Here is a 20,616-nt window from a genome sequence, read left to right as displayed (position 1 = left end):
ACTGCCCTCTCCTCTGCCCTCTCCCTTGCCCTCCTTTTTCGCTCTGTCCGGTCTCTGCAAAAAAGGCTCCCTGCCCTCCACAGCACCTTGGCTTTTCTTTCCCCCAGTTCACCTCTCTGCACTGCGTACCTGCCTGTCTAGCTCTCGTTCAGATTCTGCAGATTGTAGTGTTAACGCCCAGATCAATCCTCTAGGTGTTCAAAATGGTTTGATGTTGATCTAGCTGTGCTCCAGGGACAGAGCAAGCTCAGGGTCCCCTTACTACTATGCTATCTTAACTCCCCCTAACTGCTATGTTCTAAACATCATCTCATTTTGTTCAATGTACCTGTGCGATTTTTCAGTCTTTAAAATCTTTGTACCCTCCCCAATTGCACGTATCGATATTTTTGTACACAAATTCGACAGGATTCTTTCATAATCTGATTTTCCCTAATCAATATATTATGTACTTTATTCTCATTTTTCAACTTCTTAGAGTTTATACCTTCCTTCATAACTGCTTCTATACATATCTTATGTGTTGATCTCAAGTGTCTAGAAATGGCTTTTTATTTTTAAGAAAACCAATGAAAACTTTTTTCTTTTAGATAAGGCAGACTACTCAATATTTTGTAACTTGTATTTTGTAACTTTGCATTTGAGTCTAACTAAACGTTCATTTGCTTTCCCATTTCTGTTAGTGTTCACAAATCAACCAAAATTTTGTTTTTGTAGTTAAATTTTGAAGAGCTTGATGAAAAATTTTTAGTAATTTCAAAGTTGATAGACCTTGTCACATTTTCTTCTTATGAGACTGACAGTCATCTCTCCATCACCCAGGGTACACCAAAGCTTTGTTTCAAGATCTACACTGTTCTACATTTTAAGGAATGATTTTAGGTTGTTTTTTTGTTTGTTTGTTTTTTAATGTTTACTTTTGAGAGAGTGCAAGCAGGGGAGGGGCAGAGAGAGGCGGACAGAGGGTCCCAAGCAGGCTCTGCACTGACAGGCTGACAGCAGTGAGCCTGATGTGAGACTTGAACTAATGAACCTCGAAATCACGACCTGAGCCGAAGTGAGATGGTCAACTGCCTGAGCCACACAGGTGCCCCTAAAATGTTTTTTTTTTAAATATTTGAGAGAGAACAGGAACGTGTGCATGCAAGCAGGGGAGGGGCAGAGGGAAAGAGAATCCCCAGCAGGCGCCAAGCTGTCCCCACAGAGCCCAAGGCGGGGCTTGATCATGGGAGGTCGTGATCTAAGCCCAAAGGAAGAGCCAGACTCATAGTGGACTGAGCCACCCAGGTGCCCCTCTAGGGCTTTTTAGTAGGCATGTGTGAAGCCGCGGAGATCAAATGCTCAAATGAAGGCAAATTTGAAGGTTAACATAACTTTTGCTCCAATATAAAGATTTCAGGATACTGGACAATATTAACGACGTGCTGCCGGGCTGCCACGTGGGAGCTGCAAGCTTACACCTCCTGTTTGTTCTTCCCCAACCACTTAAGAGTCCTTAACTCACTGTGGTATTAGCATGAAACCCGCCTGTTTACATGAACACAGAAACCTAGTGGTGGTTATAATGCTTAACTAATTGGGAGTCAGCGCCTCCTCCCACGGACTCCAAGATGTGGGGACTCTCAACTCAGGTCAGCTTCCTGGGAAAGCTTCTGCTAAAACTTTCAAAGAACCGGTTCACAGAACCGAAAGACAGGTTTCAAAAGCCATAACCTTACTAAGACTCACCGTATATGGATATAGGTACACGGCCGCCTATTCCTGGAGAAGCGCAGTTCTAACCTTTTCCATTTCGTGCACAGCCTTCATCGACCATCTGAGTGGCTCTGAAAAGAGCCTTTTGGTTTTTTTCTGCAAACGGTTCAGGTCACACTCGCCACGGCTCACGGCTTGGAAATTATTTGTTCTGGACTTTGTGGCGGTGGCTCTCGGTCTTCTTGGGCAGCAGCACGGCCTGGATGTTGGGCAGGACGCCGCCCTGCGCGATGGTGACGCGGCCCAGCAGCTTGTTGAGCTCCTCGTCGTTGCGGATGGCCAGCTGCAGGTGGCGCGGGATGATGCGCGTCTTCTTGTTGTCGCGGGCCGCGTTGCCCGCCAGCTCCAGGATCTCGGCCGTCAGGTACTCCAGCACGGCCGCCAGGTACACCGGCGCGCCGGCCCCGACCCTCTCCGAGTAGTTGCCCTTGCGGAGCAGGCGGTGCACGCGGCCCACGGGGAACTGCAGCCCGGCCTTAAAAGACCTGGACTTGGCCTTGGCGCGAGCCTTGCCGCCCTGCTTCCCTCGCCCAGACATAGCTAGTTCGAGGAATGGCAGAAAAGCTGTTGCTGAAGAGACCGCTACTGAGCCTATTTATAGCCTGCCGGGAGGTTGTGATTTGCTATCTGATTGGCTGATGGTCGTCTATCCAATCGGAAGCCTTGCCAGAATCACCTCATTTACATTCACGCCACCACCCGATATCCAATCAGATGGTGTCTGCTCTGTACGTCATGTCAGCACTGTGCCTATAAATACCAGTCGGCCCAGCCCGAAATCTGTTGGTTTACTTGACATGGGTTTGGAGCCGTTGGAGCCGTAACTGTAGAGCTGTAGCGCTAGAGAGCTGTACACCCGCCATGCCGGAACTGACTTCTAAGGGCACAACCATTTCCAAGAAAGGCTTCAAGAAAGCTGTAACCAAAACCCAGAAGAAGGAAGGCAAGAAGCGCAAGCGATGCCGCAAGGAGAGCTATTCCATTTACATCTACAAGGTGCTGAAGCAGGTGCACCCCGACACCGGCATCTCGTCCAAGGCCATGAGCATCATGAACTCCTTCGTCACTGATATCTTCGAGCGCATCGCGGGCGAGGCGTCGCGCCTGGCGCATTACAACAAGCGCTCGACCATCACGTCCCGGGAGATCCAGACGGCCGTGCGCCTGCTGCTGCCCGGGGAGCTGGCCAAGCACGCCGTGTCCGAGGGCACCAAGGCCGTCACCAAGTACACCAGCTCCAAGTAGACTCGCCAAGTAAGCGCTCTCTTACTCAACCCCAAAGGCTCTTTTCAGAGCCGCTAATCTTCTCTGAATTAGGGGTGTGCACTCCACCTCGATTGAGCAGTTAGATACTACACAACCGACTGGGAAACTAACTTAACTGAATCGCTTCCATTTTGACCTTGTTTTTCTACACGTTATCACTTGTTCTGTTGTAGGGTTTATCATTAAATGGTGTTTGTGTCCTGGCTCCTCTGGCCTCTTTCAGAGAAGGCCAAGTATTAAAGTTGAATTTAACAACCTTAAAAAGAAGACCAAATGGCTTCCAGTAAACCTGTGGTCTGGCTCAAATCCTCAACTTCTATCATTTTTATGATTTAAATTAATGTTTTTAAATATATAAATAACATGTAGGTATATATTTCTTTGCATGAGATTAACTTTAGTACCACTTGACAAAAAAATCAGCACGCAGGAAAATTCTAGAAAATCCTATAAAATAAAGCGTCCCACACCTATGTGCACAGTGAAACTGCCTCGGTAGAGACCCTTGCATGCCTTAGTTGGGGGGTCCTCCAGGAACAGACCTGGAACATCTGTGCCCACGAAGTGAGGAGCAACAGTGTGTCTCATCAGGGATCCCAGTCGCCCCAGTAAGACTGGGAAACAGCAGACAGCACATAGCTCCCACATCCCCTGTCAACTGTGTGACCACTCTACAGGCTACCCTGACTTACCCAAAGTCCCTCAGGATTATGTGGGCAAAAGGAAAGTAAGAATGTTAATAAAAGCAGCTCCTTTCAGACCAAACCTGACTCAGCTTTCACCTCAGATTATGTTTTGGCAGCAAATAACAGGAAGCACCCAATGAACAAGTTGATGAAATGATGTCGCTGATCACAATGCCCAAAGGCACAGAAATTTCAGGAGTGGGATGATCAGAGCGCTGGCTCCGTCGCCCTGATCACCTCAGCTGTTTACACCCTGACTCAATCCTCATGCTGGTTCCGGGTCCAAGTGTTCATGCAGATGGGACGAAGTAAAGGCTAGAAGAGACACTCTATTTTACTGGGTCTCTGAGAGTAAGAAACACCTTCCCTGAGAACTTCATTGTCCCTTTTGTTTTTCTTAAGTTCATTTATTTTGAGAGAGAGAGGGTGGGAGACTGTGAGTGGGGGAGGGGCAGAGAAAGAGGGAAAGAGAGGGAATCCCAAGCAGGCTCTGCACTGTCAGCGCAGAGCCCGGAGTGGACCTTGAATCCATGAACTGTGAGATCATGACCTGAGCCACAATCGAGAGTCAGATGCTTAGCCGACTGAGCGACCCAGGTATCCATATTTGTGATTTCTTTACCTTTTGCATTTATTATAATTTTACTGTAATGAAAAATTTAAAACCAGTTCCATTTTTCTTTTTCCCAATTATTTTCTTCTAGGCTTTCCATCATTTACCACTTCGCCTTCCACGGATTCATTTTATTGTGATTTCTCCCAGCTTCTTTAGGGGAGTGCTTCCTTCACAAAGACACTTCTCACAGTGCGTGGTCTTGATAGAAATGAATTTCAGTTTCCACAGTTCGCAACTTGATCTTAGCCAAAAGGCCGAGAAGCGATCAGTTTCCACAGTTCAGTTAAACACCACCAACTGCCCGACAACACAGTTCACATTTCAATAGTGAGTCACTGTCTAAATGACAAACTTCATCGCTGGATCTTCAGTTCACAAGTCACTGTACAAATAACAGATGTGAGTCGTGATCTATCATGTGACTTCTCCTGTCACTTATTGTAAAATGTGTTGTCCCTGGACAGTGCACATGTTACCCTGTCTGTGCACAAATAGAAAGCATGTATTTTTAGTTGCCGCTTTGTCTCCCAGTGATCATTGTGCCCGACAAAAAATGATAATCAAAAGAGTTAGCCACCAAGATGAAAGTATAACAAAAAAATGGAAAGTAATAACCCTACCAGTGGAATTCGAGCGGAATATAAATGGCATTCTAGAAGAAAGAGCCGGCAGTAGGGCGGCTGGCGCCCTCACAATGGAGACTAGCAGAGGAACTCGGGGACGGCGAACTTGAGGACCTAAATTAGAAAGTGTTTGTGTCGAAAAGGATGAAGCCGTTCCAGAGAAAGTGACTGGCAAAACACTTCGTACGACAGGGATTCTCAAAGGGATTTCACAACATTGAAAATACAAAGAATAACATGTTGGAAGCTGATCCGGATTTAGAAAGAGACATGACGATTCAGCAAGGCACAGAAAAGACGCTCACTCTGTATCCTAAGTTACAGGACCAGAAAGCGGCGACCACTGTTCAACTTCTTTCAGTAAGTTTTTAAAAAAGAAATGACACTTTCTCATTGTTTTCATATTGTATTTTATTTTTTAAAATATTCTTTTTTTTTAAATGTTTATCTTTGAGACAGAGAGAGTATGAATGGGGGAGGGGCAGCAACAGAGGGAGACAGAGCATCCCAAGTAAGCTCTGTGCTGTCGCAGAGCCCGATGCAGGCCTCGATATCCCGAGTTGAGAGATCATGACCTGAACCAAAACCAAGAGTTGGAGCCTTAACCGACTAAGCCACTCAGGTGTTCCTTAGTATTTTAAATTACAACTTCCTAAATATTTTTTTCACTTCCTTCCATAATTATAATAGAGAGTTAAGGGAGTTTTTAAATGTCTAGATAAAAATGTTCAAATATTATGGAAAAATCATGATTTTCCCCATTTCTTAAGATCACCTTGCATTGTCATTTTTAAGATTTCATACCACCTAAAGAACTGCCTGTATTTATGCTTTTTATTAATATAAGCATTGAAACTATCTTTTTTTCCTCTGAGCTATGGTTTACCTTATTCCCACAGGTGCTGGAAATATTCTGAATTTTCATTAACATGTGAGAGTGGCTGAGACATACACGTCATTTCTTCATTCTCCACCAGGAACTTGCAAACTATTGTTATTAGCAAAGCAAAGCAGCTGGCCAAATGGTCTCTCCTTAGATCAGACTTGCAGACCAAAAGCAGGCCAAGAACCCAGCTTTAGGGAACTCAGTGGCACAGAGGAGGCTGGAATGGGTTTGTGACCTCTGAAGAGCAGCCATTTCAGACAGATAAGAGGAAAGCTTTAGTCTAAGACAATCCATGTGAAAGCAGAAAAAAAAATGGGTTTCTGTTGTTTCAAAATGGATTTTAAAACGTGTGTTTTAAGAAAGGTGCTGTCTGCCTGTTGACGTCATCTCAATCCCTGAGTAACAGATTGGCAAGACAGAATTTTCTGAGGACGGGGCCACCACTGAGCCGGGCTCTGCCTTCGATACAGGAGGGTTTGGTGTGGGACCTGGGGCAAGAGGATCCCTGACGTGTCCCCCCCACCCCTACCCACCTCCCCCTGCACCTCTAGCTGTGGCCTGAAAGGATTCCCTGTCGGGATCTGCCCTGGAAGCGGGGGAGAACTCCCTGTCTCTCTCTAATTCTAGGCTGTAGTGCTGGTTGGTTACAGAGCAGAGAGCACAATGAGTGCCCGTAAGGGGAGGCCTGGGAAAAGGGCAGAGCACCTCAGTCCCCGGAGAAGCCCGGATGCTGTCCTTACCCTAAAGCCATCATAATGCCTCCCAGCCTGAACAGGAGAAAAACCTCCGTTGGTGCCACTCTCAAAGGAGAAACTTCCGGGGCACCGGGGCGGCTCCGTCAGTGAAGCATCTGACTCTTGATTTCAGATCAGGTCGTGGTCTCACAGTTCGTGAGTTCGAGCCCCACATTGGGCTCTGTGCTAAAAGCATGGGGCCTGCTTGCGATTCTCTCTTTCCCTCTCTGTTCCTCCCCCACTTGTGCTCCCTCTCTCTCTTGCAAAATAAATAATAAAAAAAAAAAAAAGGAGAAACTTGCCAGCATTTTCTCAGACGGGACCTTGAGGGTATGCGGGGCCAGGGAAAGCCTCCCAAGGAGCGGGGCCAGCGTGAGCCAGACCAGCTGACGTCCTCACCGCTGCCCCAGCAGGCACCACCGCTCTCCCTCTAGTGGAGGGCCAGTCAGACCAAGTGGCTGCATTTTATTATTATTCTTTAGTTTTCCGGAAGGGTTTTAAAATTGTTTCCCTTTTCTCTATTCTGCAAACATGTGCTCAGTGAATGAAGGTGTGTGTGTCAGAGAACCAGACAGAACCTTACTCTGTGTTTCCCTTCTAGTACAGCGAGGTAGACAGAACATGCACGTTCTCAGTCAGTCGTGAATGAGGGAGATATAAATGCCCATAGAAGGCTTTGCATGGTCTATAATTTAGTCTAAACTACTTTAGTCCAGCTTTTCAAAAAAAGTTTATTTAGAGAGAGAGAGAGAGTGCGCAGAGGAGGGGCAGAGAGAGCGAGGGAGAGAGAATCCCAAGCAGGCTCCACGCTGTCGGTACAGAGCCCGACTGACGCAGGGCTGGATCTCATGAATTGTGAGATCACGACCTGAGCCCAATTTAAGCCAGATGCTTAGCTCAACCGACAGCCACGTGGGCACCCCTAAAAATACTTCAGTCCAGCTTTTTCTCAGGTGATCTGGAAGACAGTACACACCCAGGCTGAGCATGCCTACTCAAAGCTGCTGGCCATCTTTCAAAATAACAAGGTCCCGCTTGGAGAAACTGGCCAGGAGAAGCTCCGTAAGGACATCAGTCTGGGCTTCCAGATGTCCCGGAGAGCCACCGAGCCCGCCTACATCGACAAGAACGTGTCCCTGCACCTGTCCCCCTGCCCAGGGATGGCCGGATCAGCGACATCGTCACGTAGGCAGACGGGTCAGTCCGGGTCCACGCTCAAGGTCAACACGCTCAAGGTCACCAGGCCCGCTGGCACCAAGAGCCAGTTCCAGAGGTTCTGAGACCCGATGCCTGCCCACTCCCCTAGACAAAAGAGAGTCATTTGCCCAGTCATCAATCAGTCACGTCAGCCCAGGTAGCGTGATGCAAATTTTGAGCGAACCCACGTTAAGCCAAACCTTTGGGGCGGCTTGTTAATTTGTGATGTGTGATGGGTTCAGCTGCGTCCCGTAAAAGGACGTGTCCCGGTCCCGATCCCCGGTACCTTGTTTGTAAATGGGCTATATTTAAGATGTAATTAAAAGAATCACGAGAGATCATCCTGGATTTAAGGTATCCTAATAAGAGACAGGCGAGGGACCTCACAGACACAGAGATGCAGGACGGGGGCCCACGGGAAACCTGAGGCGGCCAGAGACCGGAGCGAGGCGGCTGCAAGCCAAGGACACCCAAGATTGCCGGCCGCCACCAGCAGCCCGGGGAGAGACATGGGACACATCCTCCCTCAGAGCCTCCACAGAGAGCCAGCCCTGCCGGCCGTCTGATTTTGGACTTCTGGCTTTCAAAACAGTGAAAGAACAGATTTGTTGTTTTAAGCCACCCAGTTTGTGGTAACTTGTTGCAGCTGCCCTGGGGAAACCGACAAACGGAGTTTCCTGATTCGGACTCGCCCTCCAGGAAAGGTTAGCTCTCATCTGACCCCCGATGTTCTTCAGCTCTTCGTCTCCAATCACGTTCGGGGGTGGACGGCACAAGTAATGAGAGAAATTCTGTTTCATTGATAAAAACGATGATGACGATGATGACGTGTGTTTCTGGAGCGCCTGGGTGGCTCAGTCAGTTAAGCGTCCGATTCTTGGTTTCGGCTCAGGTCGCGATCTCATGGTTTGGGGTTCAAGCCCTGCACTGGGTTCTGTGCTGGCAGCACAGAGCCTGCTTGGGATTCTGTCTCCCTCTCTCTCTGCCCCTCCCCCGCCTGCTCTCTTCCCCTCTCTCTCAAAAATAAATAAGACAGGAGCTCCTGGGTGGCTCAGTCGGTTAAGCGTCTGACTTCGGCTCAGGTCATGACCTCACGGTTCATGAGTTTGAGCCCCGCATCGGGCTCTGTGCTGATAGCTCAGAGCCTGGAGCCTGCTTCCCGTTCTGTGTCTCCCTCTCTCTCTGCCCCTCCCCTGCTTATGCTCTCTCTCTCTCAAAAAGAAACATTAACAGAAATTAAAAATAAATAAAATAAACATTAAAAAAAAAAGATGTATGTTTCTGGCAGACACATGTGCACGAACAGAATGGGGTACCTTAGTAACCCCAGTATCCTGTCACCAGAGAATCGGCATCCTTGAGGAAGGAATCTGTCTAACACTAAGGAAGATTCAGTCATCTGATCCCAAGTGGAATATGAGGGGAATTCTGCCATCTGATTTTTATGTCATCTGTCTCCTTTATGTGTAAGATGTTTGCTGGAACCCTTAAACAGGGGTTCTTAGTTTATTGCACTATGGATTTCCTTTGAAGTCTAATTGATCCTATATACATCTTCTTAGAAGAAATACCTAAGTACATATTTAACAAAAAAAATAGTGCCAGATTGAAATAGTTTTCAAAATATTTTTAAAATGTTTGATACAGTGGTATTTGTGCTTCTTCATTCGCACTTCAAATAGCAAAATAACAATTACAGCATTTTGAGGTTCTCGTGAGCATAAACAATGTCCTGAGAAATCTGTAACCGCGATTAAGTGCTGGGACTCCAGCTGTGATTTCCTTGTCAACGAAGCCACCAGTATGGCTAATCTGACTGCTCTGACTGCTCTTCGGTATTCATAATTGAAAGGAATGCTACATTTCAGGTAATGGTTAGTGAAAACGAAAAGTTTTCTCCCCTAAGACTACTTTGTCAGTTGAGCAGAGAGTGGGTTTTAGGGGAGACAAGATTAAGAGCACTGAGACTAGGGAGGGACAGTAATCCATGTGTGCCCTAGATGAAGGGGTCTGGACAAACACGGTGGCGGTGGAGAGGGTGGAAAGTAATCACACGACAGAAACATACAGGAAGTAAAATCCACGTAGCTTGCAGATAGATTGAAGCAGAGGCTGAACAAAGGAACTAACCAGGAAAAATACCACATTTCTGGCTTGAACAACCATGTGAATGGGGCGGCCCCATGGGTGCAACGAACCACGGAGATTGAAAACGCTCTGTCAGGGGACACTGCGAATCCTCGCGGGGAGAATTCAGAGGTGGCTGTGTGATAGCAGAGAAGTGATGCTGAGGAGTAAGCAGCTGAAGTTACTGGTTAGAATTCATGGAGAGCGCGGGACCGCAGAGACTGATGTGTGCGTCTGCCATAGGTGTTTAGAGCGAGGGGTACGGTTTAGGCTGCCTGGAGAGAGAGTTTAGTCTAGTGTCCACTAGCCACATGTAATTGAGCGCTTGAAATGTTGCAGGTCTGAACTAAGACATGCCGTAAGAGCAAAATGCACATGGGATTTCAAAACCCTAATTTTTTAATATGCAAATTATAATTTTTCTCTTTATAACATGTTGAAATTATACCGTTATTTTGAGATGGGGGGCAAGTGAGTGAGAAGTGGAGAGAGAGAGAGAGAGAGAGAGAGAGAGAGAGAGAGAGAGAAGCAGGGCTCACCCAAAGCGGGGCTTGATGTCACCCGATGTGGGACTCAAACTCACGAACCATAAGATCATGACCTGAGCCAAAGTCAGATGCTTAACCGACTGAGTCACTGAAATTATAATATTTTTGGTATATTAAACAAAATGTTTGACTAAAATTACTTTCACCTGTTTCTTTTTTGTTTGAATGTGGCTACTGGAAAGTTTAAAGCGACATATGTGGCCAGTATTTGTGGCTTGCATTATATTTCTACTGGACATTTTTGAAATTAACAACATAGGCTCAGCTAAAGACACTGGTAAGAGAATGAAAAGACAGACCACAGATGGAGAAAATATTTGAAGATCATGTATCTTCTAAAGGACTTGTACCCAGAACATATTTCTCAAAACTCCTGAAACTCAAGAGTAAAGTAAACCCAATTAAAGAATAGGCAAAAGATTTGGACAGACAGCTCCCCCAAAAGATATACAGATGTCAGACAAGCGTATCACAAGACCCTCAACATAACTGTCATTAGGGAAATACAAATTAAACAACGAGATATTATACACCTACTAGAACGGCTAAAATCCAACACATGACATTACCAAATGCTGACGAGGGTATGGAACAAGAATTCTCATTCACCCCTTGTGAGAATGCTCAAAGGCACAGTCACTATGGAAGACAATCGAAGAGTTCCTCACACAGCTAAACATCCAAGCCAGCAACTGTGCTCCTGGTGACATTTTCCCAACGGTCTGAAACTATGTCCACACAAACTTGCACACAACTATTTACTTTTATTTAACATTTATTTACTTTCGAGGGAGACAGACAGACAGACAGACAGATGGGGGGTGGGTAGAGAGAGGAAGACAGAGGATCTGAAGCAGGCTCCGAGCTGTCAGCACAGAGCCTGATTCGGGGCTCGAACTCACGGACTCTGAGATCATGACCTGCGTCAAAGTCAGACGCTTAACGGACTGAGCCACCCAGGGTGCCCCAAACCTGCACACAAGTATTTATAACAACTTTACTTACAAGGGCTAAAACGTGGAAGGAACCAATCCCTTGCAATAGGTAAATGGATAGACAAACTGTGGTATATCCATACAGCAGAGTTATTCACTGATAAAAAGTAACAAGATATTAATCCACATAACAAAAATGGATGAATCTTAAATACATGCTGATAAAGGAAAGCACCAGACCGAAAAATGATACCTTTCAACTCCAGAGTTGATAAGAATGTGGGAGCTGTGTGGATACCTGCTGTTTCATAAGGTATAATCAGTGCAGCTTGACCCCGACTGGAGATGATGCCCCTTTCCTATACAGTGTGGCACAGATGTCCCATCTGCTAGCTCCCTGAAGGACCCCCAGCTAAGGCGTTCAGCGGCTGTCTCACTATGTACAGAAGCACGTTGATACTTTTCTCCTATGAATTTTTACTACACATATTTAATCAAATGGTGCTAAAGTTTGGGTTTTTCTCTGCAAAAATGTATATGCATTAAATCTATTAAAAAAAAATTTTTTTTTAACGTTTACTTATTTTTGAGACAGAGAGAGACAGAGCATGAACGGGAGAGGGTCAGAGAGAGGGAGACACAGAACCTGAAACAGGCTCCAGGCTCTGAGCTGTCAGCACAGAGCCCGACGTGGGGCTCGAACCCACGGACCGTGAGATCATGACCTGAGCCGAAGTCGGCCGCTTAACCGACTGAGCCACCCAGGCGCCCCAACATTAAATCTATTTTTTAAAAGGGAGGAATAAAAATAGAAATTAACAGTCAAACTGGGGACTCCAGATAGACCACAGGTCTCTGGGAAGTAGTTATAATAATTTGATCCCTTCTTTTTAATGTCCATTTCTATGGCCTGTATCACTGATCCCTTTTTAAGTTTATTGATTTATTGATTTTTTAGTGATTGAAAAAGAGTGAGAGTTGGGGAGGGGTAAAGAGAGAGAATCCCAAGCAGGCTCCGCACTGTCAGCGAAATGCGAGATCATGACGTGAGCTAAAACCAACAGTCAGATGCTTAACCGACTGAACCACCCAGGTGGCCCATCACTGATTTTCTTTAAATGCTTGTGGGCTCTCTAAGAAGCATCCAGATGATTATGATCTTGTACCCAAAGTCACATGACTTGAATACTGGGCATCCTATTTTGATAAATACCATAGGACCCGATTGGGGACGTCTCGGTATTTGAGTCCAGTAATAGCACAAATGCGAGTTTAATGATCCAATCACAAAACAAAGATGATCCTATTATAACTTGTAAGAAGTTATGCAAAAGAGAGTCAACTCAACTCACGTTACCTGTTTGCCAGGCTGATTGTGGTTAGCCTGACTACTGGGTAACAAATGTGAATTAGGGGTCGCAGCAAGATCTCCACACTCTTGTCAATCTGTTCAACAAACAGCCCAGTTTAGGGATGGCAATAAATGTTCCAGGGAAGTCAGATCAACAAACTGAGCTTTGGTCCTCAAGTGTCAGCAGTCAATGGACAGCTAGCCTGATCCACAGGACATTTTTCACACACCAGCCAATGTGAACTGGAAGCAAAACAGGTAATAACCTAATGCTCGGGTACTAGACTGTCCTGAGTTTTTCCACAGCTCCAGGCTCCTTGCCTGCTAATCTGAGAGGGTACTTAAAACTAAGACTCCTAGAGAAAGGCAAGCCATATTCCCATGGCCCTCACGGCCCACGGAAGGACCTCTCCTCCAAGGACACAGGATTATTGCAACTTCTGTTCAAATGACTCCCCTTTCCAAATTGCTTCACCTAGATCTCAAGCCTCACTGAAAAGTGCAGATGTAGGATTATATAGATTATATATTTTAATACATTACATTATAAATATGTCTAACATAAATACATATTTAAAACTAAAAGACAGTCAAAGACAGTCCATGCAACCACTCTAGTGAGAAGTTATTTCTCAAGCATTTTCTTCAAGCATGTTCCACGGTGAGCAAAGTAAACTTGGCAAGCAGTGAAATCGATTTGCTGGCAAAACCAGAAGTTTCTCTAGATGGAAGACCAACTCACATTAACTAAGCTTATACAGCCCCTTCAGAATTGTGGGTGGCTCTTAAAAGAGCCTTTGGGTTAAATATTCTTACTTGGCAACTTTACTTCGCGCTGGTGTACTTGGTGACGGCCTTGGTGCCCTCGGACACGGCGTGCTTGGCCAGCTCCCCGGGCAGCAGCAGGCGCACGACCGTCTGGATCTCCCGGGACGTGATGGTCGAGCGCTTGTTGTAGTGCGCCAGGCGCGACGCCTCGCCCGCGATGCGCTCGAAGATGTCACCGACGAAGGAGTTCATGGTGCTCATCGCCTTGGACGAGATGCCGGTGTCGGGGTGCACCTGCTTCAGCACCTTGTAGACATAAACGGAATAGCTCTCCCTACGGCATCGCCTGCGCTTTCTTTCCTTCTTCTGGGTTTTGGTTACAGCTTTCTTGAAGCCTTTCTTGGAAATGGTCGAGCCCTTGGAAATCAGCTCCGCCATGACTACTGAACAGCTCCAATCAGACTAATAGACTGGAGGGCGGCAAGGGTGGTATTTATAGGCACGGCGCTCAATGACGCATCGGGCAGCCAACATCTGATTGGATGATGGTAGATGAGGTGATTCCAGGAAGGTCCTCAGATTGGATCCCAGACGATCAGCCAATCAGATAGCAAATCACAACCCAAGTCAGAATATAAATAGGCCCTGTACCCGCCCTAACGGAAATTTTTTCCGTTAGAACCGTTTGCGCTTTGGCCGTGTCTGGACGCGGGAAGCAGGGCGGCAAGGCTCGCGCCAAGGCCAAGACGCGCTCGTCGCGGGCCGGGCTGCAGTTCCCGGTGGGGCGCGTGCACCGCCTGCTCCGCAAGGGCAACTACGCCGAGCGGGTCGGGGCCGGCGCGCCGGTGTACCTGGCGGCCGTGCTGGAGTACCTGACGGCCGAGATCCTGGAGCTGGCGGGCAACGCGGCCCGCGACAACAAGAAGACGCGCATCATCCCGCGCCACCTGCAGCTGGCCATCCGCAACGACGAGGAGCTCAACAAGCTGCTGGGCCGCGTCACCATCGCGCAGGGCGGCGTCCTGCCCAACATCCAGGCCGTGCTGCTGCCCAAGAAGACCGAGAGCCACCGCCACAAAGTCCAGAGCAAGCAATGTCTCACAAGCAGTAAATCCAGCAAGGGACCTGCGCTTCCGGAGAACGGAGAAAAACAAAGCCACAACTGAATCAAAGGCTCTTTTCAGAGCTGTTCAATTTCTGAGAAACTGCTTGGGCTTGGAGACCGCTGATCCAGCAACGAATAAGGATTTAATTGACCACAACTCTTTTTATACAGGACTCCGAAAACGATCTAGTCGATGGTGACCGCGGCCTCGGAAGCAGTTCACCTTAATGAGCAGTACACTTGGCAATGGAGCTGATGGGCCTTGCCCTTCAGAGTCTTCAGAGCTGCTACCTAGCGGGCTGCTGGGGGCAGAAGTGCCATTTTCCAGGGGTGGGGGAACGGAGCCAACTTAGATGCGGGCTGTGGTGACCACCCAACTCCCGTGAAAAAGACTGAAGGTGTGGAATCTGCCTGTAGGGTTTGTGTTTTAATGACGGTAGAGTTAGACTACACGAAGATTAGAAGCAAATAGCGTGCCTGCAGGAGGTCAGCCAAGGAGCTAGCGAATCAACAGGCATCTATAGGCCTATTTTCTCAAGTGCCCACAGCAAGGGCTTTCCTTCCATTCCAAGAGCTCTAGGATTCTTCCGTATCCTGAAGTCTGTAACCATGACCTGCTAATTAGCCAAAAGATAAAAGGCACAAATATTTCACGCCTGTCTGAAAAACAGTAAAAAGGGATAGGAGGTATATTTCTCAGTGTTCTATCAAAATGTCTGATACCATTTTGATGGTAAAAATCCTAGCAGCGATATTCGAGTCTGTAAGGTGACAAGGCAACTTTCTATCCTAGAATACTAGGAACTGATTTCAAGAGGTTTACCCACTTGAAGCAAATATCTTTTTTCAAGTTTATTTTGAGAAAGTGCATGCAGGTGCGGAGGAGGGGCAGAGCGTGGGGGTGGGGGGGAGAGAATCCCAAGCAGGATAGGATCCACACTGTCCGCACAGAGCCCGATGCGGGGCTGGATCTCACAAACCATGAGATGGTGACCTGAGCGGAGATCACCAGTTGGACGCTTAAGCCACGGGCTGCCCAGGGGCCAGCAAATGTTTTCCTGATCCGTTAGTATTGCATACGAGCAAAAAACCCACAAAACATGAAAAAGGAAAGCGGCCAAATGCACAAGTCTTGTACAAAAATGAAATCATTAAAACTCTCCAAACACAACGCAAAACAAACAAAAGTCTGCACAGTACATGAGCTACAAAAATTCCTTAAACGTTCACAAAATTAAAAATTAACATCTTTGTCTAAACCTATAGAATTGGAAGTGTCTCACAATTATAAAGACACATGAAATAAAACCTATGTTAACTTATTTAAAAATACTGATGAGATATAAGGATTTCTGGAAACACATAAATTGCTTAAATTAATGTTGGAAATGAGTGAGAGCTAAGATACGTGGGGGGATAAAACAGCTCACCAATGAGCTACCAGCCTCAAAGACAGGCTTCCGAGCACATACCCTCTTAGACGTTTAAGGAAAAGACAAATCTACAGCGAATGAAATGGTTCCACGTTCTGAAAAAAGTCTGTGTTGAAGAGATATGATAACATCCAATGAAGGAAGCATGCTCCTTATACACCTCCGGTTCATGCAAACTGTGTTAGATGAGAAACTTTTGATGAATAAAATAAATAGGACATTTTTGGTGAATGTTGGCTGTCTCTCATTTATGAAGTCAGGAAGCCCAAGCAAGCACTTAGTCAAAGAAATGTAATATTCCACCGGAATCGGGCTGTGGAAAAATGGGGCATGGGGGGATTAAAGACAAATGATACTGGGAAGGAACTAGGACAAAGAAGGCTTGATGCTGAAGCCCAGGAGTGGAAATAAGTATACCTGATCACCATCGAAGGGGGCGAACGAAGAGCACAGGGGTCAAATGAGCAATCGTGCTCAAAGGTTAGGAGACAGTCCAAACAAGGGGAAGTGCCTTACCGCTACCAGTTAATGGGTTACACAAGCATGTAATCCAGGAATGACAGCATTGATAAAATTCAAATATGCACATTTCAATTCTTTTTACTACAACACACGTTAAGAAATACATTTCAGGGTCGCCTGGGTGGCTCAGTCGGTTAAGTGTCCGACTTCAGCTCAGGTCACAATCTCACAGTGCGTGGGTTCAAGGCCCACATCGGGCTCTGTGCTGACAGCTCCGAGCCTGGAGCCTGCTTCGGATTCTGTGTCTCCCTCTCTCTCTGCCCCTCCCTGGCTCATACTCTGTGTGTCTTTCTCTCTTTCAAAAATAAACATTAAAAATATTGTTTTAGTGAAAAAAAGAAAGACATTTTATATTATGACCGAGGTCACACTGGGAAATGCACATGCATACCAGTAACTACAAGGAAAGATTTCAGAAACAGCACGCCATTGTGGAAGGATTCTAAGATTCTGAGATCTTCTCCATCATTCTGTTTTGTTCTACTGTTTCCTGGCATCTCCTACTTCATGAAGGGTTCACAACCTGCTGTGCAGAACACTGGGATGATGAAGAACGGCCAAAGCAGCCACGGCCTGCAGATTTCGCCAGTAAAGGAAGCGCACTCTCTGAGCCGCAATGAGTGGCAGTGCTGCCTGAGCTGAGCCACTAAGAATGTTCCCTGAGACTTCCAGCCTGGAGAGTGAAGGGACGCATCCGGAGGGCTGCAGGGCAGTCTGAAGACTTTAGAAACTTGATCCAGAGATGCCAGTGGCCGAGTCTCTCTTGCTCTAGGAGAAATTTAACAAAATGAAGGTGACACCAGAAAAAAAAAATGTGTGGCTGCTGAAAGAGAATAGAGGATGTCTATGTTTCTGTGTCAGTCCCAGCAGCCTTGATTTCCGTTCTGAGGGTAACCACAGCAGAAGACCCTTAACGCCTCCCTCTCTGTACTTAATCTATTTCAGTGATGGGTTTCTTTCACTTGCAAGCACATTTTTGTCTGGCAAATTCATGTGGTACAGCACAAATCCTATCTCCAGCACCATGGTCAATTAAATGCGTTTGGTCTTTAATCCTGGCCCCTCATCACAGTACTCTTTTGGGTGAAATGAAATGGCCTTTTTTACTTTAATGTGCATTTATTTATGTTTTTATTTTAATTTTTTTAACGTTTGTTCATTTTTGAGAGAAAGAGAGAGAGCGAGCAGGAGAGGGGCAGAGAGAGAGGGACACACAGAATCTGAAGCAGGCTCCAGGCTCTGAGCTGTCAGCACAGAGCCCGACGTGGGGCTTGAACTCACGGACTGCAACGTCATGACCTGACCTGAAGTCGGACACTTCACCGACTGAGCCACCCAGGAGCGTATTTATTTTGAAGGGGGTGGGGACAGAGAGAGAGGGAGAGTGAATCCCAAGCAGGCTCTGTGCTATGAGCACAAACCTCGAGATCATGACCTAAGCCAAAATCAAAAGTCAGAGACACTTAACCAACTGAGCCACCCAAGAGCCCCTGAAATGGCCTTGTTTTTCATCAAGGGTATCACTGAGAGATAACTGGCAAATAAGGGAGAAGAGGCAGAAAAAACAACATGAATGTTAGCTAAGGGATGGAATTTTCCTCTTTCTTCTAATAGTATAAGGCAATTAAGAAAACTTAACGCCAATATGGGGTATGGCTGGCTGTCTGAGGCTATTTTTGGATCAACAGAACGTTGTGACTCTATTCTATGGGGTCATCAACCCAATCCTATCCTGTGCTGCTAGAATCCATATGAGGGCAGTGACGTAAGCCGGTCTGTCACTTATAGTTTCTTCCCTTGCCCCACGAGTCCTCTGAAATCCTGATATTTACCAGAACTGGACCACGTTTAACTTTCTACTTAGTGGAAATAAAAGTGGCATATAATTTTCTTCCCATCTTAAACTACTGGATGTTCTTACACAGTGTGTTAATCAAGCAATAATATATGACCATCATGTAACAATGACCCCCAAATAACACGATGCTGAAAATAAGAACAAACTTGTTGCATTCCCTGGAAAATAACAATATTGTTGGACCACTGACAGTTTCCCTTTAAAATCTGGCAGCAAAATTTGGGAATCCCCAAATGAATCTCCTCTCCCTTTATCACAGATTAAATATATAAATTAAATATATATATACATATATATTTATATATACATATGAACATTAATATATAAATTAATATGAACATTAATATATAAATTAAATAAGAGTCAAGTCATTTCATTCCTAACATCTTTCTTCTGATTCTCCTGAATCCCAGCCATTCACGTTCTGCTTGGATTCTAGGTTGGTACGTGTGTTCTTTCTGGGCAATCTAGGATCTCCTATCATCTTAAGGGCCCCAGAAAGGTCTCTAAGTTCAATAACAAGTGTCCTTATAAGAGACCAAAGAGAAGACACAGAGAAGAGAAGATTATGTGAAAGATGAAGGCAGAGATGAAAACAATATGGTTTCAAACCAAGAAACGCCGAAGATTCCTGGAAGCCACCAGAAACCAGGAGGGAAGCACGGGACAAATTCTTTCTCTGAGCATAAAGGAACCAATTCTGCCAACACTTGATTTTGACTTCTTCCTGCCAGAACTAAAGAAGAATAATTTAGAACTAAAGAAGTCATAATTTGCTATGACAGCCACAAGAAACTAATACCCTCTCTTAAGGGGATGAAAAGACAAGCTATCGAGGCAAAGAAAATAGCTGTAAAACACACATATGGCAAGGTGCTAGCATCTAGGATATATAAAGAACTTCCGAAACTCTACCCTAAAAATTACCGAACAATCCAAATAGAACGTGGATGAAAAACATGACGGGACTTTTCACCAAAAAGGATATACAGATGGCAAATAAACACATGAACTATCACTTGTCAGTATCCTATGTCATTAGGGAATTTCAAATTAAAACCGTAATGAGATACCACTATATACCTACTGGAATGACCAAAATCCAAAACACCGACACCATCAATTGTGGCCAGGGGTTGGAATGACAGAAATTCCCATTAATCGCCGGCTGTAGAGAAAAACTGCACAGCCACTTTGAAAGACACCGTTGCTTACAAAAGTAAATGTGAGCTTTCTGTTGGATCCAGCAAGATCTCCATCTATCTCCCAAATGTTGATAGCAGTTTTATTCACAATTCAATTCAATAGGTGGCTGGAGCAATAATCTATGGTACATCCGTACAAGGAAGTATGATTCAGTGATAAAACAAGAAATGAGCTATCAAGCCATGAAAAGGCAGTAGGAATCCTAAAAGCATATTGCTGAGTGAAAGGAGCCAGTCTGAACAGGCAACAGACTGCAGGAGTCTAAGAACATCCTGGAAAAGGCAAAACTATAAAAACAGTAAAAAGAGCCGTGGTTGTCAGGCTTTGGCGGTGGGAGGGGGCAGGGATGAACAGACCGGACACGGGCAAGTTTTAGGACAAGGAAACCATTCTGCATAATACTCTACAGCGGACATGTGACCTCACGCGTTTGTCAAAACCCATAGACACACAAACCTGCACGACAGAGAGTGAACCCCAATGTGAATTATGGACGTTAGTTAATGATAATATATCAATAGCGGTTCATTAATTGTAACAAATGCACCACACTAATGTAGAGGCAGAGGGGGTATATGAGATATATGCACTTTCTGCCCGATCTTTCTGTCGACCCGAAACTGCGTTTAAAAATAAAGTCTGTTTTTAAAAAATCAATTGCAAAAGATTACCCTCCTGTATAATTCAATTTATAGAAACATTCTTGCAATGACATAGTTAAAGAAACTGAGACTATATTAGTGGCCCAAGAGTTGAGAGGGAGTGTGGGTGGCAGAGAAGTGTCTGTGCTATAAAAAGGAAACATGAGAGATCCTTGCTGTGATGGAAGTATTTTATATTTGACTATATCAATGTCAACATCGTGGTTGTGACATTGTACACTTTTGCAAGACGTACCTTTTGGGAAAACTGAGTAAACTGTACGTGGTATCTGTAATATTTTTTACAACTGCATGTGAACCTACAGTTATCTCAAAGTTTAATTTAAAAAAACTTGTAG

At 45.6% G+C, this 20,616-nt stretch overlaps 4 protein-coding genes and 1 long non-coding RNA gene across 5 annotated transcripts; 3 read left to right on the top strand and 2 right to left on the bottom strand.

Moving 5' to 3' along the window:
* Window positions 1-1,817: 1,817 nt before the first annotated feature.
* Window positions 1,818-2,299, bottom strand: LOC102965548 (histone H2A type 1-H-like). Its single transcript, XM_042985570.1, has one exon. It carries the CDS (start codon window positions 2,291-2,293, stop codon window positions 1,898-1,900), a length of 396 nt encoding a protein of 131 aa, XP_042841504.1. The 5' UTR covers window positions 2,294-2,299; the 3' UTR covers window positions 1,818-1,897.
* A 253-nt stretch (window positions 2,300-2,552) lies between these two features.
* Window positions 2,553-3,268, top strand: LOC102968616 (histone H2B type 1-A). Its single transcript, XM_007074428.3, has one exon. It carries the CDS (start codon window positions 2,617-2,619, stop codon window positions 2,998-3,000), a length of 384 nt encoding a protein of 127 aa, XP_007074490.1. The 5' UTR covers window positions 2,553-2,616; the 3' UTR covers window positions 3,001-3,268.
* Window positions 3,269-5,237: 1,969 nt separating this feature from the next.
* LOC122238532 lies at window positions 5,238-6,197 on the top strand. Its single transcript, XR_006217457.1, has 2 exons — window positions 5,238-5,306; window positions 5,846-6,197. It is a non-coding gene; the product is annotated as an uncharacterized LOC122238532 (long non-coding RNA).
* Window positions 6,198-13,307: 7,110 nt separating this feature from the next.
* LOC102968905 (histone H2B type 1-A-like) lies at window positions 13,308-14,100 on the bottom strand. The gene has a single exon (XM_007074429.3). The coding sequence runs from the start codon at window positions 13,928-13,930 to the stop codon at window positions 13,550-13,552; it is 381 nt and encodes a 126-aa protein (XP_007074491.1). The 5' UTR covers window positions 13,931-14,100; the 3' UTR covers window positions 13,308-13,549.
* On the top strand, window positions 14,038-14,759 carry LOC102965840 (histone H2A type 1-H-like). The gene is made up of 2 exons (XM_007074486.3): window positions 14,038-14,063; window positions 14,172-14,759. Exons 1-2 carry the CDS (start codon window positions 14,038-14,040, stop codon window positions 14,656-14,658), a joined length of 513 nt encoding a protein of 170 aa, XP_007074548.2. The 3' UTR covers window positions 14,659-14,759.
* Window positions 14,760-20,616: the final 5,857 nt, after the last annotated feature.

Source organism: Panthera tigris, chromosome B2 (genome assembly GCF_018350195.1).
Source record: "Panthera tigris isolate Pti1 chromosome B2, P.tigris_Pti1_mat1.1, whole genome shotgun sequence".
Classification (NCBI taxonomy): domain Eukaryota; kingdom Metazoa; phylum Chordata; class Mammalia; order Carnivora; family Felidae; genus Panthera; species Panthera tigris.
The sequence above is the reverse complement of the archived record's forward strand: the minus strand, read 5'-3'. Positions and strand labels throughout refer to the sequence as shown.

Excerpts from the sequence above, each read along its gene's own strand:
- LOC102965548 (XM_042985570.1), bottom strand. The coding sequence starts at position 2,293 with ATGTCTGGGCGAGGGAAGCAGGGCGGCAAGGCTCGCGCCAAGGCCAAG.
- LOC102968616 (XM_007074428.3), top strand. The coding sequence starts at position 2,617 with ATGCCGGAACTGACTTCTAAGGGCACAACCATTTCCAAGAAAGGCTTC.
- LOC102968905 (XM_007074429.3), bottom strand. The coding sequence starts at position 13,930 with ATGGCGGAGCTGATTTCCAAGGGCTCGACCATTTCCAAGAAAGGCTTC.
- LOC102965840 (XM_007074486.3), top strand. The coding sequence starts at position 14,038 with ATGGTAGATGAGGTGATTCCAGGAAG. Across the intron at positions 14,064-14,171 it reads GATGAGGTGATTCCAGGAAG|AACCGTTTGCGCTTTGGCCG; the intron begins GTCCTCAGATTG and ends TTTTTCCGTTAG.